Source organism: Somniosus microcephalus, chromosome 7, assembly GCF_052327205.1.
Source record: "Somniosus microcephalus isolate GS21.2 chromosome 7, FLI_Smic_1.0, whole genome shotgun sequence".
Classification (NCBI taxonomy): Eukaryota; Metazoa; Chordata; class Chondrichthyes; order Squaliformes; family Somniosidae; genus Somniosus; species Somniosus microcephalus.
The window spans coordinates 263270827-263292478 of NC_140993.1; the positions used below are offsets into that span (position 1 = coordinate 263270827).

General features: G+C 47.3%; 1 protein-coding gene across 4 annotated transcripts in view; it reads right to left on the reverse strand.

Annotated features, from left to right (window-relative positions):
* The window catches only part of col14a1a (collagen, type XIV, alpha 1a), a 278665-nt gene that overhangs the window by 140497 nt on the left and 116516 nt on the right, over positions 1 to 21652 (reverse strand). For all 4 annotated transcript variants that reach the window (XM_085993692.1, XM_085993691.1, XM_085993690.1 and 1 more), the window contains 6 exons: positions 13954 to 14083; positions 11041 to 11180; positions 7808 to 7934; positions 7491 to 7630; positions 3280 to 3412; positions 937 to 993 (listed from right to left, as the gene is read on the reverse strand). In XM_085993692.1, coding sequence (XP_085849818.1) covers positions 937 to 993; positions 3280 to 3412; positions 7491 to 7630; positions 7808 to 7934; positions 11041 to 11180; positions 13954 to 14083 — 727 coding nt within the window. The remainder of the gene's footprint in view (positions 1 to 936; positions 994 to 3279; positions 3413 to 7490; positions 7631 to 7807; positions 7935 to 11040; positions 11181 to 13953; positions 14084 to 21652) is intronic.

Genomic DNA, 21652 nt, shown 5'->3' on the forward strand with positions numbered 1-21652 from the left:
GCTTGCACAAGCTCTCTGCAACCATCAGAGAGATAGCAATAGGCAGGAAAGACACCATGACAGGTTAGGCCCAAGCCGCTCTTAAGTTTAATACTCAGGGACCTTGTACCAGGCCCAGTTTGGCACTGAAGTTTGGCATAGCATAGGCCCCAGTTTGTTATTTTGCTATCTTGCTGAAACGGATAGTTAAATCTGCAGTTACTGTAAATCTACAGCGTGTTATTGCTACGCTTCTCACTTATCCATCTACTGTTTTAACATGTCTGTTTAGCACTTTATAGCCTCAACTACAGTCTGCAGTCGAGGTAGCTCACAGGAGGGCATGTGTCTGTTCCAGTAAGTCGGATACAGTGATGGAGTTATGTTGTTTAACCCGTGGGCTCACTACACAATTACCCAGATATGTGCAAGGAAAGACACATTCTGGCTCATAAGCAATGAAGGGTCCGAGGTGCTGAATCTGAGAGAAATATCTCATAAATATAAGACAGTCACTAGTAAATCCAATAAGGAATTCAGGAGAAACTTCTTTACCCAGAGAGTGGTGAGAATGTGGAACTCGCTACCACAGGGAGTGGTTGAGGCGAATAGTATAGATGCATTTAAGGAGAAGCTAAATAAGTACATGAGGGAGAAAGGAATAGAAGTTTATGCTGATAGGGTTTGATGAAGTAGGATGGGAGGAGGCTTGTGTGGAGCATAAACCAGTTAGGCCAGCATGGACCTGTTTCTATGCTGAATATTCTATGTAATAATGTAACAAGGAAAGCATTTTATTAGGTGCAACAATATAATCTGTCACCAAGGAGGTGACGAGGTGAAGAGGATATTTATATTAAATAATTGTAAATGTTTTTAGGTATAAAAATATAAACAGTTTCATTTTAATTAAATTATTGGCCTATAACATCCTTTTTATTGTTAATAGTCACGTACCTGCTGTAGTTGGTCGATGAGTTGTTGTTGTGGCTGTTGTCGTGATTATCTGCTGAACTGTAATTTAGAATTAAAGTTAAAATTAATTCTAAATCATACGGCACCACCCTGGCTAAACGAATGTATAATATTTATCTTACCTTATACGTTAGCACTATACATTTGTCTATAAGAGCTTTGTCTATTAATGTATCTACGTTTTTTAATTGGATGAATAGATGCATTTATATTAATTCAGTTAACACACACAGCTTGGGCCTTTGGCCTACTCTGCTGATGGACCTGAAAATGGGCCGTAACCAATTTAAATAAGTACATAAGTCGTAGGAGCAGGAGTAGGTCATTTGGCCCCTCGAGCCTGCTCCGCCATTCAACAAGATCATGGCTGCTCTGCTCTTGGCCTCAACTCCACTTCCCTGTCCGCTCCCCATAACCCTTGACTTCTAGCCTATCGAGTTATTTTTTTGTATCTCTGGCTGCGATTTTTGCCAGGTAGGCGGGGTGGGGACGGGGTGGGGGGGGTGCTCCGAGGCGGTAGGCCGGGTTTCCCGCAGGCCCTGCCGATTTTACCAGCAGGGCCGAATTTGAATCTCAGGCCTTAGATTCCCGACCGCAGCCAGCCAGCTTGAGAGGCTGACTGGGTGCGGGCAGGTAGGCCTCAGTCAGCGTCGCTGGTCCGGGGTCGCCAGAGGGGGGGGGGGACCGGGATCGCCGGTCCAGGGGTTGGCGTCGCCGGAGGAGGGGGTCAGCAATTGAGGGGAAGGGGGGGGGGGGTCAGCGATCAAGGGGCTGGGTGGGCCGGCCAGGGATGGGGGGGGAGGGGAGCAGAGTATCGTGGCCGGCCTCATCATCATCGGTGGGGCTGGGGGGGCGGGGCCTTATGGTGGTGATCGAAGGCCTCATGGGGGAGGGGTCTCCAATCGCGAGGGGTGGGTGACGTAAGAAAACTACTAGGCACTTGGTTTGAGTGTTAAACAAAGCTTTAATCAACTGTTTTTCAACATGGAGATCTAGTTGTGTCCTTCACTAGTTCCTGTTAAAGAATGTCCTGAGCAAGCTGGGCCCGTGCCCGAGTAGTTATACTCTCCCTGGACAGCGCCACCAGCAGGCCGCCCAGTATCATTTCATAAGTCATTTCCACATGAATGACAAGATTCACGTCAGTGGGTATGGTCGGGACCCTGTGTCCAGGAAGTCGGTATAAAACCACATACTTCCTGGATGCAGCAGTTCCCGCCATGGTTTAACAGCCGGGTTTCACAACTTGGGTGAAGCCCGTCCCCAGGCGGTTAGATTTAAAATGGAGGGGAAAATAGGGGCTTCCAGCCTCATTACAATATTTAAATTGACGTTCCGCCCCCTGGGAGCAGGTTGGTTGCGCGCCCCCCCCATCCCTCCTCCGGGAAAACCGGACGTAGGCGGGTTGGAGGCGGCAATCCCACCTTTAATAATTTAACTACATCCACACTCTAAACCCATCTGGTTTTTTTTAAAGAGGAAAATTCTGGCCTAAGTTTCCCAACTTGCTCCAGTAAAGGAAGCAAAAGAGCAACAGACAGCCCTCGGACTCTAAACAACACACCTGTGTGGGTCAATCGGGTGGACGTACATGGAAAATCCCTCATCCATTCCTTTGTTACCTCTATACTTCACTGTTCCAATGCGCTCCTGGCCGGACTCCCACCTACCAGCCTCTGTAAACGTGAGCTCATCCAAAACTCTGCTGCCCGTATCTTGACTCGTTCCAAGTCCCGTTCACCCATCACCCGCTGTGCTCACTGACCGACATTGGCTCCCGGTCCAGCAACGCCTCGATTTTAAAATGCTTTGTGTTCAAATCCCTCCGTGGCCTCGCCCCTCCCTATCTCTGAAACCTCCTGCAGCCCTACAACCCTCCGAGATCTCTGCGATAATCCAATTCTGGCCTCTTGCACATCCCCGATTTTAATCACTCCACCACTGGTGGCCGTGCCTTCAGCTGCCTGGATCTAAGCTCTGGAATTCCCCCTAAACCTCTCCGCCTCTCTACCTCTCTCTGCTCCTTTAAGACACTCCTTAAAACCCCACCTCTTTGACCAAGCTTTTGGTCATCTGTCTTAATATTTCCTTATGTGGCTCGGTGTCAAATTTTGTTTGATGACGCTTCTGTGAAGCGCCTTGGGACCTTTTACTATGTTAAAGGCGCTATATAAATGCAGGTTGCTGTTGCTGCTGTTGTTGACGATATGCGATCATCATTTTTGTTTAGGTTTCAGTAGGCAACCGCACAGCCAAAACTGGTACAGATGTCGTTTTCGATGTAAGCAAATTGAGCAGGATACTTGCACACGCGTGTCATCTTACGTGTAGTCTCCAGAACAGCCACGACGTCACTTTCCGTCTCATCACTGTAAATCGCCGAGAGAGAAACCTCGTACTCCGTCCCAGGTAATAAATCGTCAAGAACCATAGTGTCCGTGTCCCCACTCAAAACAAACTGCAAAAATAAAAGTTCCCCATGTAAATCAAAGCATTTTCTTCCCACCTAAAGAGATTTAAAATATATCTAATATACCTCATTAACATGTAAATAAAACAGGTCTAAGCCTAGATGTTACTGTTGCCATTATTAACGGATAAACATTTAGTCGGGACAAAAATTGGAGGATTCCATGGGTCGCAGCGCATGCCCTTAAAGGGACCCACCCAATGTTCCTCTATTTAAGTTAATGAATGAAACTCGTGTAGGCTCCTTTACAGATATGGGGGGTCATTTCGTCTATGTTACATCTCTCTCCAGATTCTTATTTCTGTTGACTTCAACAACAACAACTTGCTTTTATATAGCGCCTTTAACATAATGAAACGTCCCAAGCCACTTCACAAGAGCGTTAGCAAACAAAATTTGACTCCAAGCCACATAAGGAAATATTAGGACAGGTGACCAAAAGCCGAGTCAAAGAGGTAGGTGTTAAGGAGCATCTCAAATGAGGAGAGAGGTAGAGAGGCGGAGGAATTTAGGGAGGGAATTCCAGAGCTAAGGGCCCAGGCAGCTCAAGGCACGGCCACCAATGGTGGAGCGATTCAAATCAGGGATGCTCAAGAGGCCAGAATTGGAGGAGCGCAGAGATCTCAAGGGCTGCAGGAGGTTACAGAGATAGGGAGAGGGCCGAGGCCATATAGAGGGATTTGAAAACCAGGATGAGAATTTTAAAATCGAGGTGCTGCTTAACCGGGAGCCAATGTAGGTCAGCGAGCACAGGGGTGATGGGCAAACGGAACTTGGTGCGAGTTAGGACACGGGGCAGCAGAGTTTAAATGAGCTCAAGTTTACGGAGGGTAGAATGTGGGAGGCCGGCCAGGAGTGCGTTGGAATAGTCAAGTCTAGAGGTCAAAGGAAATAAAAATGGGGAAGGATGTAAAACGGGCTGCAGATTCACTATCACCAAAGTCAAAATTACCCCCATGTCTGATTTTTATCAATATTCACTCTGCCTAGGTGATTCATTGCACCCCGGCACTCCGCTAATGTGTTTAAAAACTTGCATTTATATAGCGCCTTTCACCACTTTAGGACATCACAAAATGCTTTATAACCAATGAAGTGCTTTTGAAGTGTAGTCCCTGTCGTAATGTTGGAAACGCGGCAGCCAATTTGCACACAGCAAGCTCCCACAATCAATGCTCCCTTTAAGCTGCACGGCTTAAGGTCCCGCGCAGCTGGCTCACCAGCTATTAAATGGAAAAACCGTGCATGCGGCGAATATTGAATGGGCCGCGCAGTTCGTTAAAGGGGCTGTATGGCCCAAAAAAATTAGAGGGAGCACTGCCCACAATGTTTTAGAGATGTTGGTTGAGGGATAAATATTGGCCCAGGACACCGGAGAGAACTCCCCTGTACTTCTTCAAATAATGCCACAGGATCTTTTACATCCGCCCGAGAGAGCAAACGGGGCCTCGGTTTAACGTCGCAGCTGAAAGGCGGCACCTTCCGACAATGCAGCACTCCCTCAGTACTGCACTGGGAGTGTCAGCCTGGATTTATGTGCTCAAGCCTCTGGAGTGGGTCTATGAACCCACAGCCTGCTGACTCAGAGGCAGGAGTGCTACCCACTGAGCCACGGCCCATGAGTCACGTACCGTGACGTGTTAAGATCGTACTGCACCTTTGACAGGCAAGTCTGGCCTGAAAGAGAATTGTAGCTTAAAGGCCAACCCTTTTCCCGCTGAAGAGAGGTCAGATCAGGGTCAGTGAGGATTTCCGCAATCTAACTCTTTGCAAGAAATTCTAAAGTTTATACTTTGGAGACACTTCTAAAATCATAAAAGCCGGCTGGGCTAAAGATTTTATTGGACATTCTATGTTGTTTGGATATATGAGAATACTGCCGAATGCTGTAATTGCCTGATTTGATATCTGTAGTTATTGATCATAGCGTGTATTTTATGATCACTGAAAGCGGAAATAAAGTACTTTAAAAGTTCAAATCAAACTGAGAACCAAGAAGCAAATGTATCTGGATATCTCTTTGCAAAATGTAACTTTATATAGCAATTCAAATGAATACACTTCCTGATTAAGCAAAACAGTTTCCACATGACATATTTGCAATGGTACTTTCCGAAACACACATGGGGGTAATGTTCTCTGTTTATGAGGTGCAGATAAATTGTAAATGTGGTAATAATGAAGGGGTTTATAATGTTGCTGCAACAAACACACAAAGGAAGTTTTGGCTGTGATTTTTCTCATTTAGAAGCTGTGACTTTGTGGGTTTAATGGCCGTGATTTCGCCGACCGAGGCGGGTCTGGGTCGGCCGGGGTCAGTGTCGTGGTCCCAGCCTGCTCCCTACTGCAGCCGGCACTCTCCAAGTGATTTTACGTTAATAGGGCTTGTTAAGCCCGCCCTGCGAGGTTCCCGGCCAATTAATAGGAAGCGGGTCTGGTGACGTCATCTGGTGACGTGTCATCAGCCGGTTTCCTTAAAGGGGCCATGTCCACATTGATTTTGACAGTTGTGCTGTCAGTGTTCTACAAACATTGACAAGCACTGCACAGAGGTGCACGGCTGCACCCAGGCTCTCCCATGACTCTCTCCATATGCTTATGGAGGGAGTCACAGCACGCAGGGAGGTTCTCTTCCCTTCCCCTGGGCGGAAGAGACCTCCCCAGGAGACCAATGCAGTCTGGTTGCACATTGCACAGGAGGACACAAGCAGGGATATGGTCAGGAGGACCAGGCTGCAGTGGTGCAAACCTTTCAATGATCTCAGTAGATCACGAAACGTTACTGCAAAGCCACACTCAACCTCATCCTGCTGTGCCACTCATCACATCCCCATCACTCTGCCTTCCCTACCCTACTCCTGCACATCCTTACTCACACCAACTTACCTTGCACCTCCACCCAGCCCTCTCTAGCTACATTATCACTTCCCCATCTCACTAGCCACCCCTCACACTCACCCTACTGCAAGCATACCAACTAACAACACACAAGGGTAGGCACTTGGGTGTTTTATGCAATGTTCATGTGAAGTTTCTGGTAATGTGTTGTCAAACATTGAAACCTTTATTTTCAGCACTCTGCAGTCTTGGACAGATTTGTGTGCACCTTTGACATAAGGGTACCCCCCGCAATGGCGATGAGTGTGAAAGGAATGGCTTTGGCATTGTAGGGATGCTTTATGGTGTTGTTGTGGGGTGGTGCCTACCTGGCGCATCATGTGGCAGCCAGAGGGTACAGTGTTAAGTGAAGTAAATCTGGCCATGGTGAGGCCATCCCTGGCAGCAATGTTGTCGGGTGCTGATGCCCTGTGTCCTGTGCAGCATCAGGTGATTGCGGAGAAGGTTGGTGTTGTTGTTGTTGCTGCTGGTGTGCACTGTGATGCTGGTGTTGGGGCTGATCTTGGTGGGATGCTGAGGGCCAAGGTGAGATATTTTCAAGGGCACCGATGCTGATGGAATAGATGGCAGGTGAGGTTGAGATGACAGAAGCGATCTGTCAATGGTGAGAGAGGTTGCTCCAATGAGGTGACACTGGATAGAGAGTTTGCCCCAAACACTTGCAAGCTGCAGAAAGCTCAATCTGTCTTCCAAATACATTAAGCAACAGCTTCTGAGCTTTGAAAGTGAACAGCTGTAACATGGGATACTTTATACAACTTTGGCAGCTGTCAGGTCATGAGATAATTCAATGCTGAGCTGACGTGTTCCCCGAGCAGCGGGTAACCCATGGGGGAGCACGTAAAATTGAAATGTAGGCATAAAATAACACTTAATTGGATGTTAACAATCCATTTAATGATGTCAATCGCTTGGTGTTGGGTCTGCTCAGCGCTGAGAGACCCGACACCTGGGAGACTCGCGTGGAGGCGGGTTGACAGCGGTTTCCCTACCCGCTGTCAATCTTATCTATTTTGACAGCGGACTTGCCTCCGAACCCGCCCTCTGAGCACCGGTATAATTCAGCCCAATGATTCATAATTTCTATACAAAATGATCAGATATTTTGCGGGGGGGGCGGGGATTTAATTTCTCAACTCGCACCGCTTCTAGGTGTATTGTGCCTTACCTCTTTTGCCTCTTCACCATTCAGGGGAGTGCACGCCAATCTGTATAAAGTAACGTCATCAGCAGTGTGTCTCCAACTAACTTTGAACTCGTCTACAGAAACATCGCTGACCGTTAAGCCCAAAGGCTTTGGGACATTCTCTGAATTGGACAAGGGTTTTTTAAAAAAAAGCACAGCAAAGCATTAGGGCGTAAAATACATTCTGTAGAAGCACATTTTATTTTTCATATTGAATCGTTAATTGTAAGGTAGAACGTGAGCCAGAGTCACGGAATAATTTTTGCTGAGAAGACGTAAAGACAAATTCTGCGACTTACTTGTGGTAAAACTGCCTGTGAGTGGGTCCGATTGTCCTTCATCGTAAACTGAAAAAATGGCAACTGTGTACTCTGTAAGCGATGTCAGGTTTCTTAAGAAAATTGTCGTCGAGCCTTCAACTTCAACCTAGAGGACATAAATATAAGATAATCACCAATAAATCCAATAGGGAATTGAGGAGAAACTTCTTTACCCAGAGAGTGGTGAGAATGTGGAATTCGCTACCACAGGGAGTGGTTGAGGCAAATAGCGTAGATGTATTTAAGGGGAAGCTAGATAAACACATGATGGAGAAAGGAATAGAAGGATATGCTGATGGGGCGAGATGAAATAGGGTGGGGAGGCTCGTGTGGAGCATAAACTGGGGCAAATGTCGTCTACTCTGGATAGAAGCTATTCCACCAGGGAAGGATCTTAGCGGGCAATGGTTGACGAGTTGCTCCGTGGTTTGGGTAGGCTCTCCACAGTCGCACCCATGGTCTATCCTTCATCTTCCATTGATGTACAGGTGGTTGCAGTGCCTGTATGAAGCTCTGATGTGGATCACAGCGGCCCACTGAAGCCCGGTTTATCCTCAGGGTCCGGTTCTGGCCCCCCCCCCCCCCACCCCACGTGGTGGGTGATATAGTGCCCCTGGAAAAGGTCCAGAGGAGCGCCAAGAGAATGAGTCCGAGCTTCAAAAACCTCAGCTACTCAGATAGGCTCAAGGATCTTGGTCTATTTACTTCAGAGTAACGTCTACTTAGAGGTGACATGATGGAGGCCTATAAAATAATGAAAGGGCTGGAAAGAATCCCTATTGAGAGATTATGCCAGTTTAACAGATTGGGGAGGGCCAAGGGACATGCCTTTAAACTGTGTAAGAGTAGGAATAGACTGGATGTTGGGTGGTTCTTCTTTCCCAGAGAATAGTGGCCATCTAGTATGTGTTGCCAACTGGTGCGGTGGGTGCTGACTCTCTGCCTTCAAGAGGAAGCTGGACTGGTTCCTGACTGGCACAGAGATCGCATCATAGAGAAGGTCGGTGTCTTTACAGATAACACTCGGCCCGTGTCATCTCCTGAACTGGTTTCCATCACCTGAGGGGGTCAGAGAGGAATTTTACAGAGTATTTTGCCTTGGACTTTTAATGTTCTTTTTGCCTCTCCCGGGAGATGACTGTAGGGTTGGGGGGGGGTGGGGAGGGGTGGAGGGGTGGGAGTCGGGAGTGTCTAGTCATGACATTGCAGCCATCATGAGGTGTTGGGCAGGATTGATGGACCAGCTGGTCTTTTCCTGCCCATTAATTTCATATGTTCCTGTGATCAGGTCCTGATTCGATGTGGGTCATGCTGTGCAATTACCTGGCCAGCTCTAGACCCACGTTACTCTTTAGTCATGTAATCCTTGAAGAATGGCACAAGTCTTCGGAGTAACATCCTTTCTGGGAGCTTGAAGAAAGTGATATCGGCCGGTGGGTTTCTTGGAATATCGGCAGCTTTCCCCCCCCCCCCCCCCCCGGTCTCAGAATGACCTTTGTGTATTGCCGTAGCTTGGGCCAGAGGTGTGCATGTTGGGACGCCAACCACTTGCGGTCACATTGACCCTGGCTCTTCAGGAATTCTGGCAAGGCGCCATCTGAGCCTGCGCTTTTGCTGGATTCGGAAAGCACCAGAGCTCTCGTCTGCTCCTCCCCCCGGCGAAGGGCCTCAATAAACACGATGTTGGTGGGCAGTCAGAAAGGGGAGAGGGAGACTCCTTGCCCTCAGCGGTCCGCTCTGGTAAATGCTCCAGCGCGGCTAATGCCATCAACCGGGTGAGCGAACGGCGACCGACAGCCTCCCGGTCCAAGAAGGAACACGCCCGACGTTCCCAAACCAAGGAGGTCCTTTACAGGGTCAACAAGAGGGCAACATTGGCGTGTCTGTCACCTCAGCACGGCAGGCCTTGCACCTGCAAAATATGACCACTTGCCCAAGTTGCTATATGAATTGAATATAGGCCTTTTTCCGTAAAAGTACAGCCTTAAAATGTTATAACAAATCCTTCTAAGGCTTCTTTACCAGCGGAGTAAAATTGTTGATGCCAGGCCTCTACATCAATGAGCATTGATGTAAGAAAACTACTAGGCACTTGGTCTAAGCGTTAAACAAAGCTTTAATCAACTGTTTTACAACATGGAGGTCTAGTTGTGTCCTTCACTAGTTCCTGTTAAGAATGTCCCTGCGCAAGCTGGGCCCGTGCCCAAGTATTTATACTCTCCCTGGACAGCGCCACCTGCAGGCCGCTCAGCATCACTTCACAAGTCTTTCTCAATGAATGACTGATTCATGTACCCACATAAGCAATTTGATGAGAGAGAACAGATGCGTTTTTTTTAATTCATTCTCGAGATGTGGGCAGCACAGGCATTTATTGCCCATACAATAGCAAAATACTGCGGATGCTGGAAATCCAAAACAACAACAGAAAGTGCTGGAAACACTCAGCAGGTCAGGCAGCATCGAAGAGAGGAGAAACAGAGTCAACGTTTCGGATTGAACCCTTCGTCAGAACTGGAAACGGTTAGGGAGGAGAGATGTTTAAGCAGGGGCAGGGAGGAGGGGAGGAAAGAACAAGGGGAAGGTCTGCGATGGGATGGAAGGCAGGAAAGATTGAATGACAAAAGGCATGATAGTGTAAGGCAAAAGGTAATGGGACAAGTTAAGAAACAAAAGATGGCTCTAGATGCCCCTGCTTAAACATCTCTCCACCCTAACCTTTTCCAGTTCTGACGACGGGTTCGACCCAAAACATTGACTTTGTTTCTCCTCTCTTCGATGCTGCCTGACCGGCTGAGAGTTTCCAGCACTTGCTGTTGTTATTTCATTTATTGCCCATCCCTGGTACAACTGAGGGGCTTGCTAGGCCATGCGAGGGGGCAGTTAAGAGTCAACCACGTTGGGTGTGGAGACTGGAGTCACTTATAGGCCCAGGCTGGGTAAGGATGGCAGGTTTCCTTCCCTAAAGGGGCATTAGTGAACCGGTTGGGTTCTTACTGACAATCCGCCAGCTTCACGGTCACTTTGGTGATACTTTGGTTAGCGTGAACAAACAAAATGGTTACTCATTAACGCACATTTAGTTAGTGCAAAAACACAGAGCAATTCCCCCCCCGCCCCCCTCAATCAGTCTTCAACAATTATAGATTAACAGTAAATTTGTCTTATTATTGCTATCAGCGAGCTGTTCCGTAACCGATTCCTGCACTTACCTCATTTATTGTAGCCCCGTCGGTTTTCACGTACATGATGCGATACCCGCGAGCTTTCTTTGAGCCAGCGTCCCAGGTGACCCGGCCAGTGCTGTGCCCAATCTCTGAGAACTGGAGGTTTCTGGGAGGAGTAAGTGGCACTGTAAAAAGAACAATATATACATTTATTTTCAGGTAAATCCATATACAAGGTAAAAAGATTTTGTAAATCAACTTCTTTATAATATATTTTCCGCAATGGACATAAACTGTGACATAAGAAAACTACTAGGCACTCGGTCTAAGCGTTAAACAAAGCTTTAATCAACTGTTTTACAACATGGCGGTCTAGTTGTGTCCTTCACTAGTTCCTGTTAAGAATGTCCTGCGCAAGCTGGGCCCGTGCCCGAGTATTTATACTCTCCCTGGACAGCGCCACCCGCAGACCGCTCAGTTGATTCATGTCAAACTGCACATTAAATGATTACATACAATCTGCAGTACACTTTATTTGTTTACTCTCCAGTAATGTCATCACCCCTGTGCTCGCTGACCTACATTGGCTCCCAGTCCAGTAACACCTCGATTTTAAAATTCTCATCCTTGTTTTCAAATCTCTCCATGGCCTCACTCCTCCTTATCTCAGTAACCTCTGAGGGTGGATGCTGGGAGAATGTTTCCCTTGGCTGGGGAGTATCGGGGCCACAGCCTCAGGATAAAGGGGTCGGCCGTTCAGGACTGAGATGAGAAGAAATTTCTTTACACAGAGGGTGGTGAATCTTTGGAATTCTCTACCCCAGAGGGCTGTGGAGGCTCAGTCATTGGGTATATTCAAAACAGAAGTCGATAGATTTCTGACTAGTAAGGGCATCAAGGGATATGGCGATAGGGCCGGTGAATGGAATTGAGGCAGAAGATCAGTCATGATCTCATTGAATGGCGGAGCAGGCTCGAAGGGCCGAATGGCCGTCTCCTGCTCCTATTTCTTATGTTCTTATATGTTCTCCTCCAGCCCTACAACCCTCCGAGATCTCTGCGCTCCTTCAATTTTGGCCGTTTGCGCATCCCCGATTTCAGTCGCTCCACCATTGGTGGCCGTGCCTTCAGTTGCTTGGGTTCCTAAGCTCTGGAATTCACTCCCTAAACCTCTCCGCCTCTCTACCTCTCCCTCCTCCTTTAAGATGCACCTTAAAACCTACCTCTTTGACCAAGCTTTAGGTCACCTGTCCTAACATCTCATGTGGCTCGGTGTCACAGTTTGTCTGATAATCGCTCCTGTGAAGTGCCTTGGGACGTTTTACTACATTAAGGGCGTGAGTTGTTGTCGTTGGATGGAGGATGAGGTGATTCACACTAACATCTATTTCAAAAGATAAACCTCTACTGCCCAGAAACTGGACTGTGCCCAAATCGGGGTGCGATCCCGGAGCTGTGCACGCTTGCACGTACCTAATAAGGCCGGCAACAGGGCCACAAGAAATGGGTCCGTCAGCCTCATGTGCGGGAGCTGCATGCAGGCCAGTATTGGCCCTAGAGGCAGCTTACCAGTCCCTGGGGAGGAACCAGGATTGGCCAGATTAATGACAAAAGACCCGAATGGCCTCCTTCTGTGCTGTATGCTTCTAGGAAAAGCACATCTGTTGGTGTTGCCCCTAATCACAAGCTTTACTTCAGCATTTCGTACAGGCCATGATACTCCGGGTGTTGAGGCCTATATTCCCCAGGGTTTAGAAGAATGAGAGGTGATCTCATTGAAACATATAAAATTCTTAAGGAAGTTGACAGGGTAGATGCTGGGAGGATGTTTCCCCCTGGCTGGAGTGTCTAGAACTAGGGGGCGTAGACTCAGGATAAGGGGTCGGCCATTTAGGACTGAGATGAGGAGAAATTTCTTCACTCAGAGGGCGGTGAATCTTTGGAATTCTCTACCCCAGAGGGCTGTGGATGCTCAGTCGTTGAGTATATTCAAGACAGAGATCGATAGATTTTTGTATACTCAGGGAATCAAGGGATATGGGAATAGTGCGGGAAGGTGGAGTTGAGGTAGCAGATCTGCCATGATTTTATTGAATGGCAGAGCAGGCTCAAGGCCTACTCCTGCTCCTATTTCTTATGAGATAACACGAGGAATATAACAACAACAACAACTTGTATTTATATAGCACCTTTAAAGTAGTAAAACGTCCCAAGGCGCTGCACAGGAGTATTTTAAGACAAAAAATTTGACACCGATCCACATAAGGATAAATTAGGGCAGATGACCAAAAGCTTGGTCAAAAAGGTAGGTTTTAAGGAGAGTCTTAAAGGAGGAAAGAGAGGTAACGAGGCGGAGAGGTTTAGGCAGGGAATTCCAGAGCTTAGGGCCTAGGCAACAGAAGGCACGGCCACCGATGGTTGAGCGACTATAATCAGGGATCCTCAAGAGGGCAGAATTAGAGGAGCGCAGATATCTCGGGGGGGCTGTGGGGCTGAAGGAGATTGCAGAGATAGGAAGGGGTGAGGCCATGGACGGATTTGAAAACAAGGATGAGAATTTTGAAATCGAGGCGCTGCTTAACCGGGAGCCAATGTAGGTCAGCGAGCACAGGGGTGATGGGCGAATGGGACTTGGTGCGAGTTAGGACACGGGCAGCCGAGTTTTGGATGACCTCAAGTTTACGTAGGGTGGAATGTGGGAGGCCGGCCAGGAGTGCGTTGGAATAGTCAAGTCTAGAGGTAACAAAGGCATGGATGAGGGTTTCAGCAGCGGATGAGCTGAGGCAAGGGCGGAGACGGGCGATGTTACAGAGGTGGAAGTAGGCGGTCTTTGTCATGTTGCAGATTTCAGGGTCGGAAGCTGATTTCAGGGTCAAATATGACACCAAGGTTGCGAACAGTGTGGTTCAGCCTCAGACAGATGTTAGGTAAATAAGTAAAAGCACGATCAAGACCTACGTGTCGTTTCTTGTCCTGTCAATGGGTCGCTCGCCTCCTCACCATACATGGCATACACTGTTACTGTATATTCAGTGTCCGCAGACAGTCCCTCCAGTTCTATATCGGTAACTGAATCGGCCATTTTTACCTGTGGTGAAATAAGGACAATGCAACAAGCTGATTTCGCAATCATACCTCTTATCATTTCACGGTCAATATAAAACTGGAAAATCACAGGTTGACTTCACTGCATGAGGACATTCTTCTGAATTCTTGCCCTTTATCTTTGAAAGCCTAAGTCTAAATTTGAATCATATTACGGGCTGGATTTTACCAACCTTGGCAGGTCCGGGATGGGCAATGTCCTTGGCGAGTCCTGACCCCGCAGCTGTATCGATCCGGGCCTCCGACATGATTGTACGATGATTGGGTTTGTTGAGCCCGCCCTGCGAGGTTCCCGGCCAATTAAAAGGAAACTGGTCTGATGATGTCATTTGATGACGCATCATCAGCCGGTTTCCTTAAAGGGGCCATGGCCACAATCATTTTGACAGTTGTGCTGTCAGTGTTCTGCACCATTGAGGTGCTGCAAACACTGACAAGCATTGCACTCAGACTCTCCCATGACTCCCTCCATATGCTTAGGGAGGGAGTCACAGCATGCAGGGAGGTCCTCTTCCCTTCCAATGGGCGAAAGAGACCTCCCCAGGAGACCAACGCAGCCTGGTTGCACATTACAGAGGAGGACACAAGCAGGGATGTCATCAGGAGGACCAGGCTGCAGTGGCGCAAACCTTTCAATGATCTCAGTAGATCATGAAAAGTTACTGCCAAGCCACACTCAACCTCATCCTGCTGTGCCACTCATCACATCCCCATCACTCTGCCTTCCCTACCCTACTCCTGCACATCCTTACCTTGCACCGCCACCGATCCCTCTCTATCTACATTATCACTTCCCCATCTACTAGCCACCTCTCACACTCACCCTCATCCTTGTCCAACCATACCGACTAACAACACACAAGGGTAGGCAGTTGGATGTTATCGCCAATGTTCATGTAAAGTTTCTGTTAATGTGCTGTCAAACATTGAAAGCTTTATTTTCCACACTTTACCTTCTTGGACAGATCTGTGTGCACCTTTGGAATTGGCTTAGTGAGTTGCAGTGAATGATGAGACATAACGGTACCCCCTGCAGTGGTGATGAGTGGGAAAGGAATGGCTTGGGCATTGTAGGGATGCTTTATGGTGTTGGTGTGGGGTCGTGTTAACCTGGTGCATCATGTGGCAGCCACGGTGTACAGTGTTAAGTGAAGTAAATCTGGCCATGGTGAGGCCATCCCTGGCCTCCCGGGCAGCAATGTACTTGGGTGCTAATGCCCTCTGTCCTGTGCAGCATCAGCTGATTGCGGAGAAGGTTGGTGTTGTTGTTGGTACTGCTGGTGTGCCTGGTGCTGCTGGTGTTGGGGCTGATCGTAGTGGGATTCTGAGGACCAAGGTGAGAGAGTTACAAGGACACCGATGTTGCTGGAATAGATGGCAGCTGAAGTTGAGATGACAGAAGCGATCTGTCAATGGTGAGAGAGATTGCTCCAAGGAGGTGACACTGGATAGAGAGTTTGCTCTAAACACTTCAAACCTCCATAAAGCTGAAATGTGTATTATAAATCCTGAAGGCTCCAGCTTCTAAGATTGGAAATTGTACAGCTGTGAAATGGTAGCTTCTATACCACTTTTGCAACTGTCGACTATTCACAACAATGGAGAGTCATCGAAAACCCGACACACTTACCTGACGTGATCCCCGAGCGTCAGGAACCTCGTAAAAAACATGGAAAAATCGTTAGGACCTGGTAAAATGCTGCTTCAATACCTTTAAGCAGCTTCTTAAGTATCTCAGTTGCCTGACCCGCCGCTTAGTGCCGGGTCTGCAATCCGCAGGCGGAGCCGGCACTTGGGAAATTAACAAGGAGGCGGGATCAGAGTGGACATCCGCCCCGTTGTCAATCACTGCCATTTTGACAGCAGACCCGCCTCCAAACTCGCACTCGCAGCCCCGGTAAGATTCCGGCCATAGAATCACACAGCACAGAAGGAGGCCATTCGGCCCATAGTGCCTGTGCCGGGTCTTTGAAAGAGCTGTCCAATTAGTCCCATTCCCCTTCTCTTCTCTGCAATCTTTTCCATTTCAAGTATTTATCCAATTCCCTTTCAAATGTTACAATTGAATCTGCTTCCACCGCCTTTTCAGGCAGTGCCTTCCAGATCACAACCCGCTGTGTAAAAATATTTCTCCTTCTCTCCCCTCTGGCTCTTCTGCCAGTTATCTTCAATCGGTGTCCTCTGGTTACCGACCCTCCTGCCAGTGGAAACAGTTTCTCTTTTTTTTCTCCATCAAAACCCTACATAACTTTGAACACCTATTAAATCTCCCCTTAACCTTCTCTGCTCTACGGAGAACAATCCCAGCTTCTCCAGTCTCTCCACATAACTGAAGCCCCTCATCCCTGGAACCATTCCAGTAAATCTCCTCTCCATCCTCTCCAAGGCCTTGACATCCTTCCGAAAGTGTGGTGCCCAGAATTGGACACAACACTCCAGCTGAGGCCTGACCACTGATTTATAAAGGTTTGGTGTAACTTCCTAGCGTTGTACTCTAATTATAATCAAGCATCAAAAGCCATTTTGCAGCCAAGGGCACAATTGATAAGACATACTACTGATGCTAAACTGCAGAATTTAATTCAACATTTAATTTTCATGAGTTCCAAAAGATTTTGCTGCACAACAGGGCAATCTGCAGACGAACTGTGGCACGAGAAGGAAAAGAAAGAAATTTCATTTATATAGCGCCTTTCACGATGGGCAATAAATGCTGGCCTTGCCAGCGACGCCCACATCCCATGAACGAATTTTAAAAAATGATGTCACAAAGCACTTTACAGCCAATGAAGTACTTTTGAAGTGTAGTCACTGTTGTAAAGTAGGGAACACGGCACCCAATCTGTGCACAGCAAGGTCCCACAAACAGCAATGAGATAATGACCATATAATCTGTTTTAGTGATGTTGTTTGAGGACTAATATTGGCCAGGACACCGGGGATAACTCCCCTGCTCGTCTTCAAAATAGTGGCCATGGGACCTTTTACATCCACCTGAGAGGGCAGATGGGGCCTCGGTTTAATGTCTCAGTGGGATGGGCACCAGGATGTAGCATTAGAAAGGAGAAACAAGGTGCACAAAGGATTGGGAGAGACAGATAGCACTTGAGTAAGAAATAGTACAGTATTAGGTGGGGTCAGACAAGAAGGTCTAAGATAGGTTTACAGTGCATGTGCGTGAATGCACAAAGTGTGGTAAATAAGATTGGTGAGCTACAGGCGCAAATAGACACATGGGAATATGATGCTGTGGCGATAATGGAGACCTGGCTCAAAAAAGGGCAGGATTGGGTACTAAATATTCCTGGATATAAGGTGTTCAGGAAAGAAAGGGAATGAAAGAAAACAAAGGAAATAATCGTGGACTTCAGGAAGTCCAAAGGCGGAAGTCACACCCCCATCCACATCAATGGGGCGGAGGTGGAAAGGGTGGCCAGCTTTAAGTTCCTCGGAGTCCACATCACGGAAGACCTCTCCTGGTCCCTCAACACCTCCTCTCTGGTGAAGAAGGCCCAGCAGCGCCTATATTTCTTGAGGAGGCTGAAGGGATGTAATCTGTCACCCCCGATCCTCTCTAACTTCTACCGCTGCACTATAGAGAGCATCCTGACAAACTGTATCACGGTATGGTACGGCAGCTGTAGCTCCCATGACCGGAAAGCCCTGCAGCGGGTAGTCAAAACTGCCCAATGCATTACCGGCACCCGGCTACCGACCATAGAACATATATATCAGAAACGCTGCCTACGGAGGGCACGGTCCATCATCAAAGACCCTACCCACCCCAGCCACAGTCTGTTCGCCCTCCTACCATCTGGAAGACGCTACAGATGCATTCGCACCCGTACGACCAGATTTAGGAACAGCTTCTTTCCCAGGGCTGTCATCCTACTGAACTCCGCAAATAAACACTAAAGCCTGCACATCTGCCGATGCACTTTATTATGGTCATATTTATGCTAATATATATGTACAAATGTATGTTGAAATGTTTAAGTGTCCTAATCCAAATTGTACACTCTCGGGAGCCGCAAGCCTACATTTCGCTGTACTGCACTTGTGCACTAACAATGACAATAAAAGTTGATTTGATTTGATTTGATTTGATTTGATTGATTAAGGAGAATATTACAGTGCTGGAGAGAGAGGATGTCCTGAAGGGGTCAAGGACAGAATCTATTTGGTTAGGGTTGAGAAACAATAGAGGTGCCATTACACTACCAGGTGTATTCTATAGGCCACCAACTAGTGGGAAGGATAGAGAGGAGCAAATTGCAGGGAATTTACAGAGAGGTGCAAGAACTATCGAGTAGTGATAATGGGGGACTTCATCTATCCTAGTATAGACTGGGATAGTAATAGTGTAAAGGACAGAGAGGGGGAAGAATTTCTGAAGTGTGTTCAGGAGAACTTTCTTGATCGGTACGTTTCTGGCCCAATGAGGAAGGAGGCATTGCTGGAGCTGGTTCTGGGGAATGAGGTGGGTCAAGTGGAGCAAGTGTCAGTAGGTGAACATTTAGGGAACAGTGATCACAGTATCATAAGGTTTAGACTAGCTATGGAAAAGGACAGGGAACAATCTAAAAATACTTAAGTGGAAGAAAGCCAATTCCAGTGGGTTGAGAATGGATCTGGCCTGAGTAACTTGGAATCAAAGATTGGCAGGCAAAACTGTAATCGAATGGGTTGCCTTTAAAGAGGAGATGGTTCAGGTACAGTCGAGGTACATTCCCACGAGGGGGAAAGGTCGGGCAACCAAAGCTAGAGCTCCCTGGATGGCAAAAGAGATAGAGAGTAAGATGAAGCAGAAAAAGGGGGCGTATGACAGATGTCAGGTTGAGAATACAATTAAGAACCATGCTGAATATAGGAAGTTCAGAGGGGAAGTGAAAAAGGAAATAAGAGGGGCAAAGAGAGAGTATGAGAATAGACTGGCAGCTAACATAAAAGGGAATCCAAAAGTCTTCTATAGGCATATAAATAGTAAACGGGTAATAAGAGAGGTGGGGCTGATTAGGGACAAAAATGGAGACCTACGCATGGAGGCAGAGGGTATGGCTGAGGTACTAAATGAGTACTTTTATCTGTCTTTACCAAGGAAGAAGATGCTGCCAAAGTCATAGTGAAAGGGAGGTAGTTGAGATACTGGATGGGATAAAAATTGATAAGGAGGAGGTACTAGAAAGGCTGGCTGTACTTAAAGTAGATAAATCACCAGGACCGGATGGGATGCATCCTAGGATGCAGAGAGAAGGAAAGGTGGAAATTGCAGAGGTACTGGCCATAATCTTTCAATTCTACTTGAATACGGGGGTGGTGCCAGAGGATTGGAGAATTGCAAATGTTACACCCTTGTTCAAAAAAGGGTGTAAAGATAAACCCAGCAACTATAGGCCAGTCAGTTTAACCTCGGTGGTGGGGAAGCTTTTAGAAACAATAATCTGACACAAAATTAACAGTCACTTGGACAAGTGTAGATTCATTAAGGAAAACCAGCACAGATTTGTTAAAGGCAAATCGTGTTTAACTAACTTGATTGAGTTTTTTGATGAGGTAACAGAGAGGGTTGATGTGGGCAATGCGGTCGATGTGGTGTACATGGACTTCCAAAAGGTGTTTGATAAAGTGCCACATAATAGGCTTGCCAGCAAAGTTGAAGCCCATGGAATAAAAGGGAGAGTGGCAGCATGAATATGAAATTGGTTAAGTGACAGGAAACAGAGAGTAGTGGTGAGCGGTTGTTTATCAGACTGGTGGAAGGTATACAGTGGTGTTCCCCAGGGGTCGGTACTGGGACCACTACTTTTCTTGATATATATTAATGACTTCGACTTGGGTGTACAGGGCACAATTTCAAAATTTGCAGTTGACACAAAACTTGGAAGTATAGTGAACAGTAAGGAGGATAGTGACAGACTTCAAGAGGACACAGACAGGCTGGTGAAATTGGCGGACACGTGGCAGATTAAATTTAATGCAGAAAAGTGTGAAGTGATACATATTGGTAGGAAGAACGAGGAGAGGCAGTATAAACTAAAGGGTACAATCCTAAAGTGGGTGCGGGAACAGAGAGGCCTGGGGGTATATGTGCACAAATCATGGATGGAGCGCCTCAGCTATGAAGAAAGACTGAACAGGCTGGGGTTGTTTTCCTTGGAGCAAAGAAGGCTGAGGGGGACCTGATTGAGGTGTACAAAATGATGAGGGGCATAGATAGGGTAAAGAGGAACTTTTCCCCTTAGTAGGGGGGTCAATAACAAGGGGGCATAGATTCAAGGTAAGAGGCAGGAGGTTTGGAGGGGATTTGAGGAGGAACTTTTTCACCCAGAGGGTGGTTGGAATCTGGAACTCACTGCCTAAAAGGGTGGTAGAGGAAGGAACCCTCACAACATTCAAGAAGCATTTGGATGAGCACTTGAAATGCCATAGCATACAAGGCTACGGACCAAGTGCTGGAAAATGGGATTAGATTGGACAGGGCTTGATGGACGGCGCAGACACGATGGGCCGAAGGGCCTCTTTCTGTGCTGTATAACTCTATGACTCTATGGCAGGTTGAGAAAGCAGTTAAAAAAGCATATGGGATCCTGGGCTTCATAAATAGAGACATAGATTACAAGCAAGCAAGTTATGATGAACCTTTATAGAACACTGGTTCGGCCTCAACTGGAGTATTGTGTCCAATTCTGGGCACCACACTTTAGGAAGGATGTGAAGGCCTTAGAGAGGGTGCAGAAAAGATTTACGAGAATGACTCCAAGAATGAGGGACTTCAGTTACGTTGATAGACTGGAGAAGCTGGGGTTGTTCTCCTTGGAACAGAGAAGGTTGAGAGGAGATTTGGTTGAGGTGTTCAAAATCATGAGGGGTCTAGACAGAGTAGATAGAGAGAAACTGTTCCCATTGGCAGAAGGGTCAAGAGCCAGAGGACACAGATTTAAGGTGATTGGCAGAAGAACCAAAGGCAACATGAGGAAAAACTTTTTCATGCAGCGAGTGGTTAGGATCTGGAATTCACTGCCTGAAAGGGTGCTGGAGGCAGATTCAATCGTGGCTTTCAAAGGGGAATTGGATACGTACCTGAAGGAAAAAAATTTGCAGGGCTACGGGGAAAGGACAGGGGAGTGGGACTAGCTGAAGTGCTGTTGCAGAGAGCCGACACGGGCTCGACGGGCCGAATGGCCTCCTGTGCTGTAACCATTCTATGATTCTATCTGAAAGTCAGCACCTCTGAGAGTACAGCACTCTATCAGTACTGCACTGGAGTGTCAGCCTAGATTTTGTGCTTAGGTCTCTTGGAGGGGAACTTGAACCCACAACCTTCTGACTCAGAGGTGAGAATGCTACCACTGGGCCACAGATCTGCCAATTAGATAAGGGAGTGTCAGGTGACCAAACTCATCCTTCAGTTGAATCTGTTTAAACAGGGAAGATTCGAGAAGAGCTAAAAAGTTGTATCTTCCTACAGGAAACTTTCGATTTACCGGCACCTAAATAACCGGAAATCTCGGTTAACCGGCAAAATTCAGGAGTAGGTTCAGGTAACTTTTAT